The sequence below is a fragment of the Myxine glutinosa genome, chromosome 7 (assembly GCF_964187855.1).
Source record: "Myxine glutinosa chromosome 7, kmMyxGlut1.1, whole genome shotgun sequence".
Taxonomy (NCBI): domain Eukaryota; kingdom Metazoa; phylum Chordata; class Myxini; order Myxiniformes; family Myxinidae; genus Myxine; species Myxine glutinosa.
The window spans coordinates 55,659,531-55,680,247 of NC_136267.1; the positions used below are offsets into that span (position 1 = coordinate 55,659,531).

General features: G+C 43.7%; 1 protein-coding gene across 3 annotated transcripts in view; it reads left to right on the plus strand.

The window, feature by feature from the left end:
- LOC137431262 (E3 SUMO-protein ligase PIAS1) overlaps positions 1-20,717 on the plus strand; it is a 97,510-nt gene that overhangs the window by 16,880 nt on the left and 59,913 nt on the right. Inside the window, exon 1 of one of the 3 annotated variants that reach the window (XM_078781756.1) lies at positions 11,639-12,211. The exons of the other annotated variants lie outside the window; for them this stretch is intronic. Coding sequence (XP_078637882.1) covers positions 11,672-12,211 — 540 coding nt within the window. The 5' untranslated portion in view covers positions 11,639-11,671. Of the gene's footprint in view, positions 1-11,638; positions 12,212-20,717 lie in introns of those variants that run through there. 3 annotated transcript variants of the gene reach the window in all.

Genomic DNA, 20,717 nt, shown 5'->3' on the forward strand with positions numbered 1-20,717 from the left:
CATCTTGCCTCCTGCTCCCTTTATTATATGTGTCCGTTTATGTTTTTTGTGATTAATGTTGGCTCTTACACGAGCTTCGATCTTGGATACAAAAAATAAAAATAAATAGTAACAGTACCCCACGAGCTATGATCACTTACCTAGGTTTTTTTTTTTTTTTTTTTTTTTTTTTTTTGTATACAAGGTCGAGGCTCGTGAAAGAGCGAACATTAATCACACAGAAAGACAAACCGACACATAAAACATATAACATAGGGAGCGGTAGACAAGATGGGGAGAGAGGGGGAAGGACACAAACACAACATTTGAGAGCAGGGACCGAGAGACATGGAGACATCGAGAGATCTGAGAGAGGGCGAGGGCTTTGGGGGGGGGGGGCGTGGGAAGGGGGCGGTGGGAGAGGTATAAAACATATGGACACTGCCAGGACTTCCAGGAAAGACGTTGGAATTTCAAACAAGGTGGATCTGGGGTGAATTAGCGGGGGTAGAAAAGATCAAGGTTTTGGATGGGGGAAGATAAGAGATGGTGGTGAACAGCTGTTTTAAAGACCTGGAGGGAGGAGTGGGATTGAAGGGAGTGAGGGAGTTTGTTCCAGAGGCGGGAGAAAAGAGGAATGAAAGAGTGAAGGTGAGCAGAGAGCCGAGATTTCGGCAGTTTAACCATCAGAGGGTTGCTGGCAGATCTTGTGCGACCTGTAGGAATATTTGGGGGACAGAGCACAGAGAGAGCTGGGGGTGCAAGGCCGGAGAGGAGTCGGTAGAAGACAGAAAGACCACCTACCTGCCTGCGGTGAGTGAGTGAAAGGCCCTCAGAGATAGCTTCATCGCGGGAGATTCCAATAATTCTGAAAGCTTTGGTTTCAACAGCGTGAAGCCGAGCTAGGTGTGAGGCAGGAGCACCGGCCCATAGGGGAGAACAGTATTCCATTGAGCTGCGGATGAAAGCCTTGTATGTGGTGAGGAGCTCAGGTGTGCCGAGGAAGGACTTCGCACGACGGAGGATGCCCAGTCGGCGACTGGCTTTGGAGGCCAGCTTGGAAATGTGGTTTTCCCAAGAAAGATCATGGCAGATAGTGAGACCCAAAATCTTGAGCGACAGAACTTCTTGGAGAGGATTGTTGAGAAAGTAGATGGGAGGGTTGTCCAGTCGATCTTTTCGGAGAGACATAGTAAGAGTGTGAGATTTGTCAGGATTGAAAGACATGTTCCACTTGTTTGACCAGTCTGTGATTTTGTCCAGGTCTTCAGAGAGTGAGGAGGCAGCAGACTGCCGATCTGAGGGAAGAGGAATGGAGCGGCAGAGAGTGGAGTCATCAGCAAAGAGATAGAGAGGATTTTCGAGAGAGTCAGAGAGATCATTGATGAAGACCAGAAAAAGCACGGGGCCCAGAACACTGCCTTGGGGAACTCCAGCCTGAACAGGAAGAGGAGATGAGAGAAACCCATTCAGGGCCACACGTTGACGACGACTAGAGAGGAAGTCCGCCAGCCATGCGTGGAGATTTCCATGGATACCAAAGGAGGAGAGTTTGGTGAGCAGAGCGGGGTGCCAGACCGTGTCGAAGGCACGTGATATGTCGAGGGAGACAGCTCTAATTTCCTGTTTGGCATTGAGGACCTCCATCCATTGTTGAGACAGCAGAAGCAGCATGTCCAGAGTAGAGTGACCTGGTCTGAAACCAAATTGATGATCAGAGATCAAGCCATTGGAGAAGAGGAAAGATTTCATATCCGAAGCAATGATGGATTCCATGACTTTGCTGATAATTGGGAGAAGGCTGATTGGTCTGTAGTTGCTAGGATCTGTTTTTGCACCTTTTTTGTGCAAAGCGGTGATGTTGGCTGATTTCCAAGCAGATGGCAGTTGACCTTGAGCAAAAGAGAGGGTGAAGAGAACAGAGAGAGGGTGAGATAGAGCAGCAGAGCAGGATTTTAGGACCCGTGGGCTGATGCCGTCGGGTCCAGTTGCAGAATCAGAGTCGAGGGTTGACAGAAACTTTTCCACCTTGTCAGGAGGAAAGGACACGGAGTCCAGGAGCAGCAGGGTACGACTGGGTATGGTGGGTACAGAGAGGGATGGGTTTGGGACACAAGATTTAGAGGCAAACACAGAGTTGAGGCATTCAGCTTTTTCACGTGCGGAGTCAGCTGTGTAGCCGTTTGAGGTAAGGGAGAGGATGGAGGGGGAACAAACACCAGAAACGGATTTGACCAGACGCCACCAGGATTTGGAAGAGGGAGACAGATAAGAGAGTTCGGTCTTGAGAACGGAGAGATATTGTTTCCTGGCTCTCCTGAGGGTGGACACACACTTGTTTCGGGCTTTGTGAAAGGAAATGAGATTTCCTTCCGTTGGATTTGCTTTCCAGGAGACGAAGGCAAGTTGTTTCTGGGCAACAGCCTCACCACAAGATTCCGTGTACCATGGACGGGAGGAAGGGTATGACAACTGAAGACGAGATGGGATAAATCTGTGCATGAGAGAGAGCAATTTACTTTGGAAGAATTCCCAGGATGAGTTGATGTCAGAGGTGGTAGAGATGGGAGACCAGTCCAGATGATTGATGGCTGCTTGAAGACCGTGCCAGTTGGCCTGAGTGAAATGCCAGACTCGTCGACGCTGAGCAGGCTCCCTGAGGATGGTCAGAGAGATGTCCACTTTAACAAGGACATGATCAGATGATCCGATCGGAGCAGAAGAAGAGCAGCAGACATTTTCAGGGAAGTTAGTCATAACCAAGTCCAGAAGAGAAGATGTTCCGTTGACTGAGATCCGGGTCGGGAAATTGACAGATTGTGTCAGTCCCAGTGAGTCGCAGAAGTCCTTTGCTGAGGAGCCATGGCTGGTGAGAGAGGTACCCACACCCAGCCAACTGGCATGATGACAGTTGAAATCACCACATATGAGGAAGAGAGAGTTGGGATGAGTAGATAGAAGTTGGTCCATATCATCAGACAGCGAGATGTAGATGGAGTCATCACTGTTTGGTGGACGGTACAACACACATATGAACAAGAGGTGGGAGCGAAGGGGAAGCCGTAGCCAGAGGTATTCCTGGGGGTGAGGTGGAGAGAGTGCAGTGCAGGGCGAGTGAGGAAGAGAGTTTTTGATAAAGATAGCAACCCCGCCTCCAGGACGAGGCTCAGGTCTATCATACCGGAGGAGGGAGTAGCCCGGGAGAGATACTATGGAATCAGAGACATCATAAAGGAGGAAAGTTTCTGTTAAGCAGATCACGTCTGGTTTGACAGAAGCAACCTGTATGGAGAGATCAGTTAAGTTTGAACGAAGGCCCCGGATGTTTGAGGTCCATACCGTTAATGAAGAGGAAGGGGGAGCATCAGATACAGAACAGGGGGGAGGAGGGGTAGGGTAAGATGTGGAAGAGGTGGAAGAGGTAGGGAGAGCTGTTGAAGGTGTGTCAGAGATTTCAGAATAGCTCGGAGAAAGGGAAGGATGGGGCGGACAAAAGGTTTGATGGTGATTGGGTGAGCCACAATGAGGTGTTATTTGAGGAGGGGGAAGAGCGAGGCAGAAGGTTGGGGGAGATGGAGGTGAGAGTTTGAAGGGGGAAGAAGCGGGGAGGACGCTTTGAGGAGGGGGAGTGAGAGGGGGGAAATTGAGAAGCAATGAGGGTGGGGAGATTTGAAGGGGAGGGGTGAGGGGGAAGTTTGGGAGGGAAGGGGCAAGGGGAGGGATTTGAAAGGGATGGGATATGGGGGAGATTCGGAGGGGAGGGGTGAGGCAGGAGTCTAGGAGGGGAGGGGCGAGGGGGCGTCTTGGCGGGGAGGGGTGAAGGGGTCGTTTAGGAGGGAGGGGGCAAGGGGGGAGATTTGAAAGGGATGGGTGATGGGGAAGATTTGGAGGGGAGGGGTGATGGGGAAGATTTGGAGGGGAGGGGTTATGGGGAAGATTTGGAGGGGAGGGGTGAGATTGGATTTTTGAAAGTGTACGATTTATGGGAAACGAACATTTATTGCAAAATGAGTTGCTTGTGACCTTCGAGTTAAAAATACGTTTAAGGACGCTGGATGGAGGATGGAGTGCAGGAGAGTTTAGGGAATGTAGAAAAAAGGCACTATAGGAGATGGATATTTTTTTGGGGATGAATTGATTTGGTGAGCAAGTCGAAAGCAGCCTTTTAAAGAAGAAGAAGAAAAAGGTGTTATAAAATATGACGGAATACATAACTTGAGGGGAAAGTGTAAACATTGAAGGTTAATGAGTGAAAACTATCTGGGGAAATGGGGGAGAAACACGTGGTCGAAGAACGAACGAACGAATAAGAATGAATAAACGAATGATAACAGAGAAGGAAAATGTTTGTTTTTTTTTTTGTTTTTTTTTTTTGAGTTGAGATTTACACAAGGAAGTAGGCTATGGGTGAAAAGACTGGGAATACAGAGAACGAAAGTTATTGGATCACAAAAGACGGACCGCTGAGAGAAAAACAAAGCCTCAAGGTTGTACAGTGCACACTGTACAAGGCCTCAAGACACGACACGGCAAACAGACGATCAATTTATAAAAGATAAACACCGAGAAATAGGGTGCATCAAACGCCCCATGATTTTCAAAAAGTTGTTGTATTTTAATGTCTATTCCCTCAAATGTTACACTTGTTGGTAGAAGTATGTATGCAAAAAATAGATGAAATCAGAGGTGGTCCTGGGTGGCCACCGGCCACTTTTATATATTTAGGGCCATTTAGGGCCACAGCTAAACTACTTTACAAGATAATGTAAAATTAACTACAAGATAATGTAAAATTAACCATTATACCTATATACAAAAGTAAAGTCCTACTTTTACTAAATGCCTAATATCAAACAGTTAAAACAACCTTACATGTCAATGTAAAATTAACCAAAATCGTTCTTCATATTACAAAGTTGTAGTACAGTGTTGTAGTATTGTACTTTCATTGATTAAAAGTTTGAAAATGTATTAAGCACAACGCCAATGTCACTACTCCAACTTTGCTCGTTTCCGCAAATTTGGCCTCGCTTTGCGGTCACATTCAACCACTTGAAGAAGATTTTGGAAGTGGTCTTCTCTTCTTGCAGTTGAGACAAAATCAGTTGCGAGCTTTACTGCTCTCTCCGCAGGGTCATTCACAACATTAAGCCCATCCACAATGGACTTGGCTGCCTTGAAGTGCTCATTGTTCTGCCAAGTGTCAACATCCTCTGTTAGGAAGGTCATATCTAGGTGAAGAAGGTTTACTGTAAACCACGAGTCCTCGTTCACAAGATCAGCCAGGGTTGTCGCTTCTGTAATTTTTGGAAATGACGGTTTGCCATATCCAGAACCGTAGCGGTGTTTTGGAGTGCTTGGCATTTCATCTGGTTGTATGGCCAGTAACACATCTGCAAGGGCACGACGATCCTTTTGAGGAATTGCATTGCTGAACAGTGCCAAAACAACCAGTTCTGGGGTTAAATACCACAAATGTCTATCAAAGGCTTTCACAGCGCTGACTGAAATGGTTGAGTTGACAGCTTTATAGTTGAGCAGAGTCTTGTAAAAGCACAAATCAAACCATGGGGCATTTGAAGCAGACTGACATATGAGCCACCAATCACAATAAATATAAACAACAAAAACAACAAACTCCTTCAGTTTTTTCTGTTGATGTTGTGTTGTTACAGTTCCTCGAGGTAGTAGAGAAATTTGCTCTTCAAGTAGGCATATTTTGATGGAATAAAGAATCTTTGACATCCACCTTGCTTTATGCATGGCCCCTGGTCTGTGGAGTGTTCCTTGTTTTGTGACATCATCATCGAGGACTACCTGGCAGAGTTGTGCCATTTCCTTGTAGTCTTCCCTACAGTATGAAGCGCTTGTGCGGATTGTGCTTAAAACCTTGTTTTTGCAGGATAAAAGCAGCTGTTGTGCATAGTCATTGTACATGGAAATGTCAATTTTGGTTAAACTTTCATTCTTTGCATGCGATATGCGTTCCCAATTCTTCTGGAATTTTTGGAACAAAGATACTTCTGGAGACTTTGATGCCTCAATTTTGAGAACGTCAAACACATGATCCAGGATTACCTCTCCAACATGATGGCGACATGCACACCACAGAAGAGCACGGTCCAGTTTTGATTGAATGGTAACACAGGCAGCTGTAACGTGTCCAGTGTTTGATGCTGTTGTGTCAAAACATAAGTTGACAACTGATTGTTTGCACTTCCATGAATGTAGATACGTGTAAGTGTGCTCGGCAATGATGTCACCTGATGACCTATCACTTCCAGGAGGATATCTAGCCACCCCCAGTAGCTTTACATCAGTGGCATTCCCAACCAACACTGGCAATCTTTCTTCCTTGACATTCTTGTTTGTGAGCGTTGGTATCTGCTTGCCATCCCAGTGAAGTGTTGCAGCTGTTGGGGCGATCCAATTTTCTTGAATATCTTTGGCGATAGCACTTGTTATTGATCGTCGAGCCTTATCAGCAGTTGAGTACGACTTGGCCACACGACGTGGATCACCTCCTGCCTCTTGAATTACAGCTTTGGTGAGCGCAACCTGTTGAACAGGAGTTATGTTTAGTCGAGTAGCAACAGACACAACTGAATGTCTTTTCAGAATATCATGAGGAATAAAGGCAGATGTACCTGCATATGTTGATCTGTGGTGACTACGCTTCCTTTGAAACTCTGGAATCGCCTCTTCTTCAGTTTCTTCCAAGCTATCTGCAGAGTCACTATCATCAGAGCATACAGAACTAATTGTCATCTCTTGTACACTGGATGATTCATGACGTTCTCGTCTTGAAGCTTCCGCTAAGAGGCGTTTTTCTTTTCTATGATCTTTATCAACTTTCTTCTTGTCAACACCACCAAATGAGGCTAATCTGTCAGATTTCATTGACTCTAAAAATACTCTATCTTCCTCATTCTTAATGTTTGTCATTGCATCTTTTGTCCATACACCAAAGGTCTTATCAAGACGTTCATTCATGGTTTGCAACTTAGCCAAAGTGCTTGGAGATTCTCGGCGAGAAACAGGTATTTGACGCAATTTGTTATTGTCATTAAGAAGGTCAAGTATTAGTTTGCAGCATTGATGGTCTGAAAGCATAGGAATATTTGCTTTAGTGTAGAATTTTTTCAGCTGGATAAGGACGATGCTGGCAGATTTCCATTTCAGTGGCTGAGTTTGTTTGCCTTCACATATTTCTTTCTGGATGTACCACATCACGCATCGAAGAACCTGCCGGCAAGTTGGGAGGCGGACTCCTGTCAATGTACCATCTGCTTCTGTAAAAGCATTGCCAAGACCAAAAATGGCACTTGCTAATCTGGTCTTCTTATCTGCCATCTGAAAGAAAATAAAGGATATTATTAGACTACTAGTATGGGACCCACGATTAGACCTCCGATTTCATTCATGTAAAAATACAAACTAATTATCAAACCATCGTTTTTTGCATAAAATTGTTATATTTGTATTCCTCTCATCAAGACCTTCAATTTGATACCAAACATGACTAGGTTTGGGTGTAAAATAACAAAATCAAACATTTTTACATAGTGCGGCCCCGAAAATGGCCCTAAATATATAAAAGTGGCCGGTGGCCACCCAGGACCACCTCTGATTTCATTTATTTTTTGCATACATACTTCTACCAACAAGTGTAACATTTGAGAGAATAGACATTAAAATCCAAGAACCTAAGGGCGTTTGATGCACCCTACCGAGAAACAACCAAAGTTGCACACAATAACTTCACACACCGAAAGATAAATACAGTTTCGACAAAATACAATTGTGAACAGACTTAACTTCGAAAAACGTGGAGACCGTGTGGAGCTTCGAAAATCCCTGCCGCCGTCTCCAAGATCTCGCGAGTTCGCGAGGTTTAGAGTTTTGTTTTCGCTGCTGTTCTTTGGCGAGGCAATTGAAGTTATTCAAATATTTTGACCTTTATATTTATATGCAACAAATCGTATAATTTATTTAGGTGGTCAGATTGTTGCATGTTGATTCATTGTTGAGTTTAGTGTTCTCTCACAGGAAAGATTGCTGTCTCCCTCTCCCCCTCACCTCACCCCATCAAAGCCTCCTCCTCACTCTGCCCTCTCAAATGCTTCCTCCTCCTCCGATCCTGCATTCTCCCAACGCCTCTTCCTCTATCCCAAGCTGTGTGGACCTCAAACATCCGAGGTCTCCATTCCAACCTGACATCTCTAAATCCAGGCCGCTGCTGATAAACCGGATGCCAGCTGTTTAACAGAATCCTTCATCCCATTGGATGTCCCTGACTCCTTACTGTCTCTCCCTGGCTATTGTCTTTTCCAATTTGATAGGCCTGAACCCCAAACCGGCAGTGCAGTTGCAGTTTACATCAATAACTCGATACAGAACTTTCAAAATGACATTTGAATGCTAAATGAGGCCTTTTGCGCATGTGCTGAGTGCGTGTTTTCAGTGACTCAGTTCTGCACTTTTAATCTGCCATTGCAAGAGCAAGTTAAATATTCTTATAAACCTGATTTTCAGCATTTATATGAAAGAGTGGCAACTTCAGAATGGTTAACCATAATTATTCTGTTCCTGAATAAAAATTAGACTCTCGGAAATATAGGAAATACAAGAAATATCCTTGGATGAGATTTAGAGGTGTTGATTTCCTATAAGTTCCTGTCGATACAATACATCGATCCTGCTAGTGGCCGCAGTGGATATATTAAAATAACACACACGTACGCTTCTCATTTTAGCAACAAACACAACAACAGGCATTTTAAGGCCATTTTCCCTGATTGAGCCGGGGTTAGCCTTGCCTGCCCCATAACAATCTTCTCCATTTTGCCCTATTTTCTGCATCTCCCCTTGTTAAACCCCTTGCCCGCATTTCTTCTTCCACCACCTTTAGCCAAGTCTTTCTCGGTCTTCCCCACCCTCTACTTCCTTCCACATTCATTTGCATCACTCTTCTCAACCAGTCACTTTCATCCTTCCTCAACACATGACAAAACCATCTCAACCTGTTTCTCTTCACAGCATCCATCACAGGCTCTATTCCAATCATCTTTCGCAATTCGTCATTTGTCTTCCTCTCTCTCAACGATACTCTGCACATCCATGGAACCATTCGCATTCCCACCCTTTCCAGCCTCTGTTGCTGCTCTACATTCATTACCCATGTCTCGCTCCCATAAATCATAACACTTCTCACACATGCAGCATACACCTTTTTCTGCAGCTTCAACGACACTCCCCTCCTCATCAGCCCGCTACTCAGTTCCTGAAACTTCTTCCATGCACATCTCACTCAAGCAACCGTTGCCGAGTCTGATCCACCTTCTCCATTCAGCATGTCTCCTAGGTAGCAAAATGTTTTCACACCTTACAGCTTCACGCTGTCTCCAAGATCCATCAACATTTTCTCCATCTGCAGCTCCCTCTGTGCACACCTTACACTTGAATGTAGCTGCCACACTGGTTAATGACCCTCTCAGACCACTACATTTTAAAGAACATTTTTAAAGAGATCGAATTGAGTTCGATATCAGTTTACATCACTTTCAAGGATCAATTCATTTGTTTCGAAATGTGAAATGTGGTTTTTGTTTCTTTTAAAGGTCACATTAACAAAATCTAGAATAATTTCAACATAATTCCAATGAACTTTTGGTTCCAAGACATCTTGAAAAGTAAGTTCACCCCCACAAAAAAAATATTCCATATTAAATGCCGTGTGTGTGTGTGTGTGTGTGTGTGTGTGTGTGTGTGTGTGTGTGTGTGTGTGTGTGTGTGTGTGTGTGTGTGTGTGTGTATATATATATATATATATATATATTGTAGTGGATATGAGAATGGTTTTTTTTTTTTGTTGTTGTGTAAATTGCTGTAAAATATCGCCCTCCTTGCTCCAGTTATGTATAAAGGTCAAAGTGCATCCCGTAATTAGTTCATAAACACCACACGTTAGCCAATCATAGATTTCCCCCCTTGTTGACAGTTATATCCTTATTATGTGTATTAGTGTAAGGCTGTGTCTTCCATTAATTAAAATACTCCATTGCACCAAGTGAAATAAGGTAGATTCCCTTCCAACCCCCCTTTCGTCAATTGCCAACTGCATTTGGCTGTTGTCTGCAATTGCCGCCATTAAGCGTGGTCAGCTCGGGGAAGAAGGGCGTGCCCGCCCATCGTCATCAAGGGCGGAGCCAGAGGGCCGTGCCGACCAATCAGGGCCGAGGCGAGCTGACCGATGGGCGTGTCCTGGACACTAGCGGCTTGATCGCCTGAGGCGCTATAAAAGCGCGCACGCAAAAGCCGAGAGTGGTGGTTGGACTAAGCAAGAGAGGGAGAGGTGAATTAAAAGAGTTGAGTAAGGGATCCCTGAAAGAGCAGCAGCCACAGCAGCTTCAGCCACAGCAGCTTCAGCCACAGCAGCTTCAGCTTCGGGGCCTTGACGGCAGTTTCGAGCGGGGCCGCGAAGGAACGGTGGCTGCTAAACGCGCCGATCGAGAAAGGGCGGCGGCTGCTCATCCCCGACCCGACCGTGCTGCGGTTCCAGCTGAACCTTCCCCCCCCTCCAGCCATCCACCTCCTGCCATTCCTGTCATCATTCCCCGTGTGAGTCTGTCTTTTGTTTGTTCTGTCCTGGGTTAATTAAGACTGTAGGTAAGCTAGCATTGCACTGTCTCGGATTTCTTCTGTATATTATTTTATTATCTTTCCTTCTCCTTGGTTTTTTTGGTGCTGTAAATAGTAAATAAATTATATTTGTATTCCTTACCCTTTGTCTTTCTTCTTCTTCACATCCTTCGCTTTAGTCTTTTCCCCATTGAATATCTGTGGCGCGATTCGGCCAACGTTCAGGAATCGGGTTAGTCGGGGTAACTGTTAGGGCCGTGGTGCCATCCGCTCGGCAAAACAACATCCTATCCGCGGTCCGTAACTATATATATATATATATATATATATATATATATATATATATATATATATATATATATATATATATATATAGTGTGTGTGTGTGTGTGTGTGTGTGTGTGTGTGTGTGTGTGTGTGTGTGTGTGTGTGTGTGTGTGTGTGTGTGTGTGTGTGTGTGTATATATACGCGTGTGTCAGTCACTTTGTATTCTAAAGGGTTCCTGCTGTTGTAGAATAATACAAATGGTACCATATTGTGATAGCTTTACTTCAGCTTTACTTTGAACAAAATAACAATGCAAGTCTGCTTTACTTGGAATAAAAGAACGATAACATCCAGATTTACTTGGAAGAAAAGTTCTAATGTTGTAAGACATCTTGTCCATTTAATCACAAGTCGGTACAGTACTGTACTGTATAATGCCTTTTGCAGTACTTGGAGCCATGTATTGGTTCAATTGTTGCCATTTTTATTATTAGACGGCAACAGGAACCCTTTAGAATATAGCTTGACGAACACGGAAGGCGCACATAAAATTGTATCTCGTCCTACTTCACAAAGGAATAGAAAAAAGATATGAAAGTATACAGAAGGAGCACACAAACAACGACAACCATTGTCACAAAACCGCCACCCCCCACCCCCACCACCACCAACAACAACAACAACAACATCGCGTTCGATAAGATCCTTTTTTTTGTATATTCCACTTCATTTTACATGCCATGGAGATTCACAGTAAACATGTAATATTTTGTGAAGTGCAACATGCCCGTCAGGGAAGCAACAGGGAATGCCTGCGAGATGATGTGCATTTCAAGGGTCACGTACGGGCGACTAAGTGCAAGCGCTGCAAGCTGTTATTGTACGATGCATATATCTAATACAATCGCTGAATTACTTGAGCAGCGCCATTGTGAAGCGGCAAAACAACGTCAGCGACGGCTGCGTGCTGCTTTGTCACCATCGCAACGACGAGCAATTCGCGACACCGATGCGGCCCGGCATAGAATTGCCCGTGCTTCCATGTCACCATCGCAACGACGAGCAGTTCGCAACTCTGATGCGGCCCGAATGAGAATTGGCCGTGCTGCTAAGTCACCAGCGCAACGACAAACGGTCCGCGATGCCAATGCGGCCCGATATCGAGTTGCCCGTGCCGATATGTTGTCATTGCAACAACGAATTGTTCACGGCACCAACGTAGCCCAACATAGAGATGCCTGTGCTGCGATGGACCCTGAAAATTGCCAGCGATACGAAGCCTTTGAAACAGTTGAAACGACTGTTTCACGTGTTTCACTTCAGGTGTTTGTTTTTATTTATTTATTTTATTTTGTACATTTTTATTCCTCCATGACTAAGTCGCCGGTGGCATTATGCTTTCGGTTGTCCATCCAGCTGTCTGTCCATCTGTGCGTCCATCGTCTGTGTGCATAATCGTTTTATAACTTGAGAATGGCTGAAGGGATCGAAGTCAAACTTGGTACAAGTATATATAATGATGCAAAAATTAAATGGATTATGGCGTCAAGAGGTCAAACGTCAGAGGTATTGTTCGGTAAAATTTCTGTTACCGAGTCAATTTACGAAACGGTGATGGGATTTTGACCAAACTTAGTTTCAGTATATATTCTGATGTTTCGACATCAAGAGGTCAAAGGTCAGAGTCTGTAATAGGTTTTTGTTACCCCGATAACATAACATTGGCTGAAGTGAACAAAGTCAAACTTAGTACAAGTATGTATAATGATGTAAAGATAAACGGATTTGATTATGGGGTCAAGAGGTCAAAGGTCAGAAGTCCCGTTAGGTAAAGGTTCTGTGACTGTGCTAACTTGTAAACCAGAATGGGATTTTGACCAACTTAGTATAAGTATATATTATGATGCAAAGATTAACCGCTTAGGTTTCTGCATCAAAGGTCAGAGGTCATGTCAGGTAAATATATGATATTTGTGAACAGCTGAAGGGATTTATTTCAAAGTTAGTACAAGTATGATGTAATATATGTGGATGGAGGCATATTGGGCGCCATTGAAAAGTGCCGTTCTACTTTGCATTGAAGATTGGTATTCCCATCAGTGAAGCAACCAGTTTATATATTATGTGCACATAAATATACACACACATGCACACACACACATATATACATATATATGTATACAGGGTGAGTCAAAAGTAGCGCCCGATTTCTGTTTATATATATATATATATATATATATATATATATATATATATATATATATATATATATATATATATATATATATATATATATATATATATATATACTGAAACGCAAAAGAAACTTACCACCTTTGAAACCTTTAAATATCAACAATAACACAGCGTGTAGTAAATGTGTGAACTTATTTGCGGACAATCGTGTCCTCACTGTCAGACAAAACGGTCACGGATGGTCACTTGAACCTTCAATGGTCACTTCATAGCACAGCTGTTGAACAGCCGTTTTGACTGTCAGTGATTAGCCAAGGGGTACGGGATGATTTTAATGAGCTGCACGTGATGTCTTGATATTGGCTTTAAAAAGGCCAGTGCAAAATGGGCATTTTGACCGAAAAATTTGACCATTTTGACCAACTTCAAAAAGACCGAAAACGCAAAAGAAACTTACCACCTTTGAAACCTTTAAATATCAACAATAACACTGCGTGTAGTAAATGTGTGAACTTATTTGTGGACAATAGTGTCCTCACTGTCAGACAAAACGGTCACGGATGGTCACTTGAACCTTCAATGGTCACTTCATAGCACAGCTGTTGAACAGCCGTTTTGACTGTCAGTGATTAGCCAAGGGGTACGGGATGATTTTAATGAGCTGCACGTGATGTCTTGATATTGGCTTTAAAAAGGCCAGTGCAAAATGGGCATTTTGACCGAAAAATTTGACCATTTTGACCAACTTCAAAAAGACCGAAAACACAAAAGAAACTTACCACTTGTTTGAAATGTAATAAAATTGTAACAGTTAAAAATAAAACAAACCAACAATTGCTAATTGAAAGATTGGCATTTTATTGATGACATGTCAAGTTTTTGACCAAGATACACCATCTCATCAGTTTGTTCTACAGTACAGAACAGCACAGGGTGCAATGTCAGTCCCCTTTCAATAGCGTGTGTGGCCACCATTGTTTTGGATACAGGCAGTGCATCATCGGCGTATACTGCCTACCAGTCTTTGGATGGATTGCTGCTGGATTCTGTCCCACTCAGTCCTCAATGTCTAAAGCAGCTCTGCCCATGTCCTGGCCCTGCCAACTACGCGTCTCCCAAGCTCATCTCACAGGTGCTCTATGGGATTCAGGTCAGGGGAGAGCGCAGGCCACTGCATGGTGTTGATGTTCTCGCCTTGGAGAAATGCAGTGGTAAAGCGAGCAGCATGGGGACGAGCGTTGTCATGCTGAAAGGTTCTCAGTTCTGGGTGGTCTAGCAGGAATGGCAGCAGATGAGGTCGCAGGATGTTATCCACATACCGCTGGGCGTTAAGATTCTCATCCACAACCACCAGTGGCATCCTGTACCGGCCTGATATGGCGCCCACACCATCACACTTGGGCCACCCCACCTGTTGGCTTGACGCACGCAACAATCGGCATATCGCTCGCCAGTTCTTCTCCAGACACGCTCACGCCCATCAGGACTGTCCACACAGAACCTTGACTCATCGCTGAAAGCGACCTCATTCCACTGCGCCAAGGTCCACCGCTGATGCTGCTGGCACCATCTCTGTCAGTTGCGGCGATGGGCAGCCGTCATCACGGGGCCTCTGTATGGTCTTCTGGCAGTCAGGCCATAGTCATACAGTCTAGTCGTCTTCGTGCAGTATCATTGGAGATCCGTGGGTTTGCACGCCCCGGAGTTTCTGCCGCAGTGTGGGATGCTGGACGGAATCGATCCCGCAGGTGACTTCGGACCATCTGCCTGTCCTGCCTTGCAGTGGTGACTCTTGGCCTCCCTGATCGAGGTCTGTCATCTGCAGAGTTGTGGAGGGTGTCTCTGTCCACCAGGGCCGATATCGTCTGGTGTGAACAGCCAAGGCGACGTGCCACCTCACGGTAGCTCAGTCCGCCTTGCAGCATGCCCAGGGCACGCTGCCATTGATCCCTTGACAATCGTGGCATGTTGATTGAAATGCCCATTTTGCACTGGCCTTTTTAAAGCCAATATCAAGACATCACGTGCAGCTCAATAAAATCATCCCGTACCCCTTGGCTAATCACTGACAGTCAAAAATGCTGTTCAACAGCTGTGCTATGAAGTGACCATTGAAGGTTCAAGTGACCATCCATGACCGTTTTGTCTGACAGTGAGGACACTATTGTCCACAAATAAGTTCACACATTTACTACACGCAGTGTTATTGTTGATATTTAAAGGTTTCAAAGGTGGTAAGTTTCTTTTGCGTTTTCGGTCTTTTTGAAGTTGGTCAAAATGGTCAAATTTTTCGGTTAAAATGCCCATTTTGCACTGGCCTTTTTAAAGCCAATATCAAGACATCACATGCAGCTCATTAAAATCATCCCGTACCCCTTGGCTAATCACTGACAGTCAAAACGGCTGTTCAACAGCTGTGCTATGAAGTCACCATTGAAGGTTCAAGTGACCATCCGTGACCATTTTGTCTGACAGTGACGACACTATTGTCCACAAATAAGTTCACACATTTACTACACGCAGTGTTATTGTTGATATTTAAAGGTTTCAAAGGTGGTAAGTTTCTTTTGCGTTTTCGGTCTTTTTAAAGTTGGTCAAAATGGTCAAATTTTTCGGTCAAAATGCCCATTTTGCACTGGCCTTTTTAAAGCCAATATCAAGACATCACGTGCAGCTCATTAAAATCATCCCGTACCCCTTGGCTAATCACTGACAGTCAAAACGGCTGTTCAACAGCTGTGCTATGAAGTGACCATTGAAGGTTCAAGTGACCATCCGTGACCGTTTTGTCTGACAGTGAGGACACTATTGTCCACAAATAAGTTCACACATTTACTACACGCAGTGTTATTGTTGATATTTAAAGGTTTCAAAGGTGGTAAGTTTCTTTTGCGTTTCAGTATATATATATATATATATATATATATATATATATATATATATATATTTTTTTTTTTTTTTTTTTTTTTTTTGTATACTGAATCGAGGCTCGTGAAAGAGCTAACATTTACTTCACAAACAAATCAACCAGACAAACAAAATATATAAAAGGAGGGAGCGGAAAACAAGATGGGGAGAGAAGGGGAAGCACACAAACACAACATTTGAGAGCAGGGAGATGTGTGGAAGGGAGAGGGCTTGGGGGGAGGAGGCGTGGGAAGGGGGGGAAGGGGGAAATATATATATATTTCTGTCAGTTGATTGTTTGTTTGACCTTTGTATTACAGTGTACAAGAAGGTATAAATAAATGAATGACATGTTTATCTAACCATTTATTCGAGGGAAAATTATTACGGAAGTGTACCAAGCTGTTTTACTTGCAATTTTCAAAGCGCCCTCCCTCGTGATCGATGCACAATTGCAGCCGAGCGGCGAGCAGGCACAGAGTGGCACACACGCTTGCAGAGTTCGATATCAATTTCCTCAAACTTTGCAGTGATTTGAGCCTTCAATTCCTGAATGGTACGAGGCTTTTCACGATAAACAAGGTCTTTCATGAGCCCCCAAATAAAGAAATCTGGAGGTGTAAGGTCTGGGGAGCGTGCCGGCCACTCGATCGGACCGCGGCGGCCGATCCACTTTCCGGGAAAGTTTTCATCAAGCCACTGACGAACATGACGTCCAAATGAGGTGGAGCTCCATCTTGCTGGAAATAGCAGTCCTGATCTTGTACCCTGGGCCAATAATTGTCTGCAAGACAATTATTAACATGACATCCCAGAAAGAATCTGACAGCCAAAAAAACAGAAATCGGGCGCTACTTTTGACTCACCCTGTATATATATATATATATATATATATATATATATATATATATATATATATATATATATATATATATATATATATATATATATATATACACAAAGAATTAAGTTAAGCACCCCCCCCGTTTTTTTACAACCTCGCACATTACAAGTTTGTTGTCGTCAAAACAGTGTAATATACCCATGATATTGCTATATTTTCTGGAGAAGTGATATTATGGTCACATAAAAACATAACAATCATGCCGTTTTCAATATTTTATTCTGAATAATTTAAGGTGAAATTTTTTGGGAATTTTAGGCATATTTTCACCTCAATTTAAGTATGGAGCTATAGGTCCATCACGGACAGTGTGGATGACGTTTATGTTTTCTAACGTACAGTCATTGTTCTGAGAAGACCTCTAGCGATCTTTGCGTCAATAACGTGTGTAGGACCCACGTGATCGGATCACTGACTCAACCAATCACTTTTTTTCACTTTGATCACTCAATTTCATCAATGGATAATTGCTAATGTCATACCAATCATTATTTGATCTCACATACCTTAGAATATATGCCAATGTATACATATACACAAAGAATATATATTAGGGGGTGCTTACCTTAATTCGTTGTGTAGGGGTGCTTAACTTAATTCTTTGTGTATATATATATATATATATATATATATATATATATATATATATATATATATATATATACACACACACACACACACGTGTACACACTCATACATACACACACACACAAAAGTTGGATGCTTCAAGACTGAGACGAGACCAAATCTATAAGCCCCCGTTTCGGACTAAGTCCAACGGGGGCTAATAAACCCACAAAATGCTGGTGAAAGGGACATACATACATGCAGTGCTTATAGAAAGTCTGCAGCCTGTTTCAAAATTTTCAACTTTTGTTGCCTTATAGCCTGGAATTAAATTGCATTAAATCGGGCATTTTCCACCTTGATTTACACACAACCTAACACACAAATTCGACAAATTTCATTTGCTTTAAATTGCTTGCATACAGCAAAATAACACATATTTGACAAGAACCCTTTTTCGTGCAAAACCAATCTTGTTTGTCAAATAGAAGCAGTTTTGACACAAAAGTGCAAGTTTTTTTTGTTTGCAAGTCGCTATTCTCAAGCAGAAATATGTGTTTCATCAAATAGTGTGTATTATGCTTGTATACAGCAAAAATAACACATATTTGACAAGAAACCTTTTTAGTGCAAAACAATCTTGTTTGCCAAATAGAAGCAGTTTTGGCACAAAAGTGCATGTTTTTTTTTGTTGTTGCAAGTTGCGATTCTCATGCAGAAACGTGTGTATTTCATCAAATAGTGTGTATGATGCTTGAAAACAGCAAAATAACACATATTTGACAAGAAACCTTTTTCATGCTAAACCAAGCTTGTTTGCCAAATAGAAGCAGTTTTGACACAAAAGTGCAAGTTTTTTTAATTTGCAATTCGCTATTCTCATCCAGAAACGTGTGTGTTTCATCAAATAGTGTGTATTATGCTTGTTTCCAGTAAAATAACACATATTTGACAAGAAACCTTTTTCATGCAAAATCAGTCTTTGTTGCCAAATAGAAGCAGTTTTGACACAAAAGTGCAAGTTTTTTTTGTTGTTGTTGCAAGTCGCTATTCTCATGCAGAAATGTGTGTGTTTCATCAAATCGTGTGTATTATGCTTGAAAATAGTGCATCAAATAGTGTGTATTATGGACAGCAATCTTCATGTCATGCCATTGCTTTTCGATTGGATTTAGGTCGGGACTATGACTGGACCACTCGAGGACATTTATCTTTTTGTTCCTTCGCCACTCCAGTGTAGCTTTGGCTGTGTGCTCCAGTTTGTCATGCTGAAAGGTGAACTTCCATCCCAATTTCAGCTTTCTTGCAGAGGGCAGCAGGTTTTCCTCTCGGATATTTTTGTATTTTGCTCCATCCATTTTCCTTTCAATTCCAACAAGTGCCCCAGTCCCTGCTGATGAGAAACATCCCCATAACATGATGCTGCCGCCATCATGCTTTACAGTAGGGATAATAATAATAATAATTCATTTATTTTGTATAGCGCTTTTCATGAAGCCCAAAGGCGCTTTGACAGAGTGCAAAACATAATGCATAACAAAACATGAAAACAACAATTGCAAAAAGACAAGAATCAATAGGGAAATATTTAAAGCAAAAGGAGGGAGAAGGAGAAGTGATAGTAAGGGGTTAAATGCTGTGGGTTGAATGTTAAATGCAGTGCTGAACAGGTGGGTCTTGTGATGTTTTGAATGTGGTGAGTGAGGAGGAGTCTCTGATGGTGTGAGGTAGTGAGTTCCAGAGGGTGGGAGCAGCGATGGAGAAGGCCCTGTCCCCCCAGGATCTGAATTTGGTCCGGATGGGGGGGGGTCAGGAGGTTGGTACCAGCAGAGCGGAGGTTGCGGGTGGGAGTGTGTCTGGAGAGGAGGTCAGCCAGGTAGGATGGGGCCAGGTTATGGAGGGCTTTGTAGGTCAAGAGGAGGATTTTGTACTGGATTCTCTGGGAGATGGGGAGCCAGTGAAGCTTGTAAAGGACGGGGGTGATGTGGTCACGGGTCCGGGAATGGGTGAGTAGACGGGCAGCGGAGTTCTGATTGTATTGGAGTTTATTGGTGATTGTTGAGGGTGAACCATAGAGGAGGCTATTGCAGTAGTCCAGACGGGAGGTGATGAAGGCGTGGATGAGGGTTTCTGCAGCCGTGGAGGAGAGGGATGAGCGGAGACGGGCGATGTTTTTCAGGTGAAAGAAGGCTGTCTTTGTGATCTGTTTAGTGTATTTGTCGAAGGAGAGGGTTTGGTCAAAGATGACGCCAAGATTCCGGATGAGAGGGGAGGTGGATACTGGGATACCGTCGATGTTGAGGGCAAAGTTATGGGTGGATTTTGTGAGCGTTTTTGGGCCAATGATGATTATTTCAGATTTATCACAGTTTAGTTTGAGGAAGTTGATTTGAAGCCAGGATTTTATTTCAGAGATGCAGTTTGTCAGGATAGAGTGGGTGTCGGTGGAGACGGACTTGGTGGAGATGAAAAGCTGGATGTCATCGGCGAAGCAGTGGAATTGGAGACCATGACGGCGGATTAAGTGACCGAGGGGGGACAGGTAAAGGATGAAGAGGAGGGGGCCAAGAACTGAACCTTGGGGGACACCTTGGGGGAGGGGAGCAGTGGGGGATTTGCAGTTATTGATGGAGATGAACTGGCGTCTGTCAGAGAGGTATGATTTAATCCAAGAGAGGGCAGTGCCGGTAACGTTAAAGGTGGATTCAAGTCGGGTGAGGAGGATGGTGTGATCGATGGTGTCAAAGGCAGCGCTGAGGTCGAGGAGGACGAGAATGTTGAGGTTGCCAGCGTCAGAGGAGAGGAGAAGGTCGTTGGTGATTTTGAGGAGAGCAGTTTCAGTACTGTGGTTGGAGCGGAATCCGGATTGGAATGTTTCATACAGGTTATTGGCAGAGAGGTGATGTTTGAGTTGAGTGGCTACAGCGCGTTCCAAAACTTTAGACAGAAAGGGTAGGTTGGAGATGGGTCTGAAGTTGTTTAGGGTGTCAGGGTTTAGACCAGGTTTTTTTAGAATGGGGGTAACAGCAGCAATTTTGAGGGATGGTGGGACGATGCCTGTAGACAGGGAGGAGTTTATTGTTGCAATGATTAGTGGAGAGAGAGCAAGGAGGGAGGCCTTGACAAAGCTGGAGGGGATGGGGTCAAGAGTGCAGGTGGCAGTTTTCATTCCTATGAGGAGTTCAGAGAGGTCAGTAGGGGAGACTGGGGAGAATTGAGACAGGGGAAGGCAGGATAAGGGGGGGGGCAGGTGGT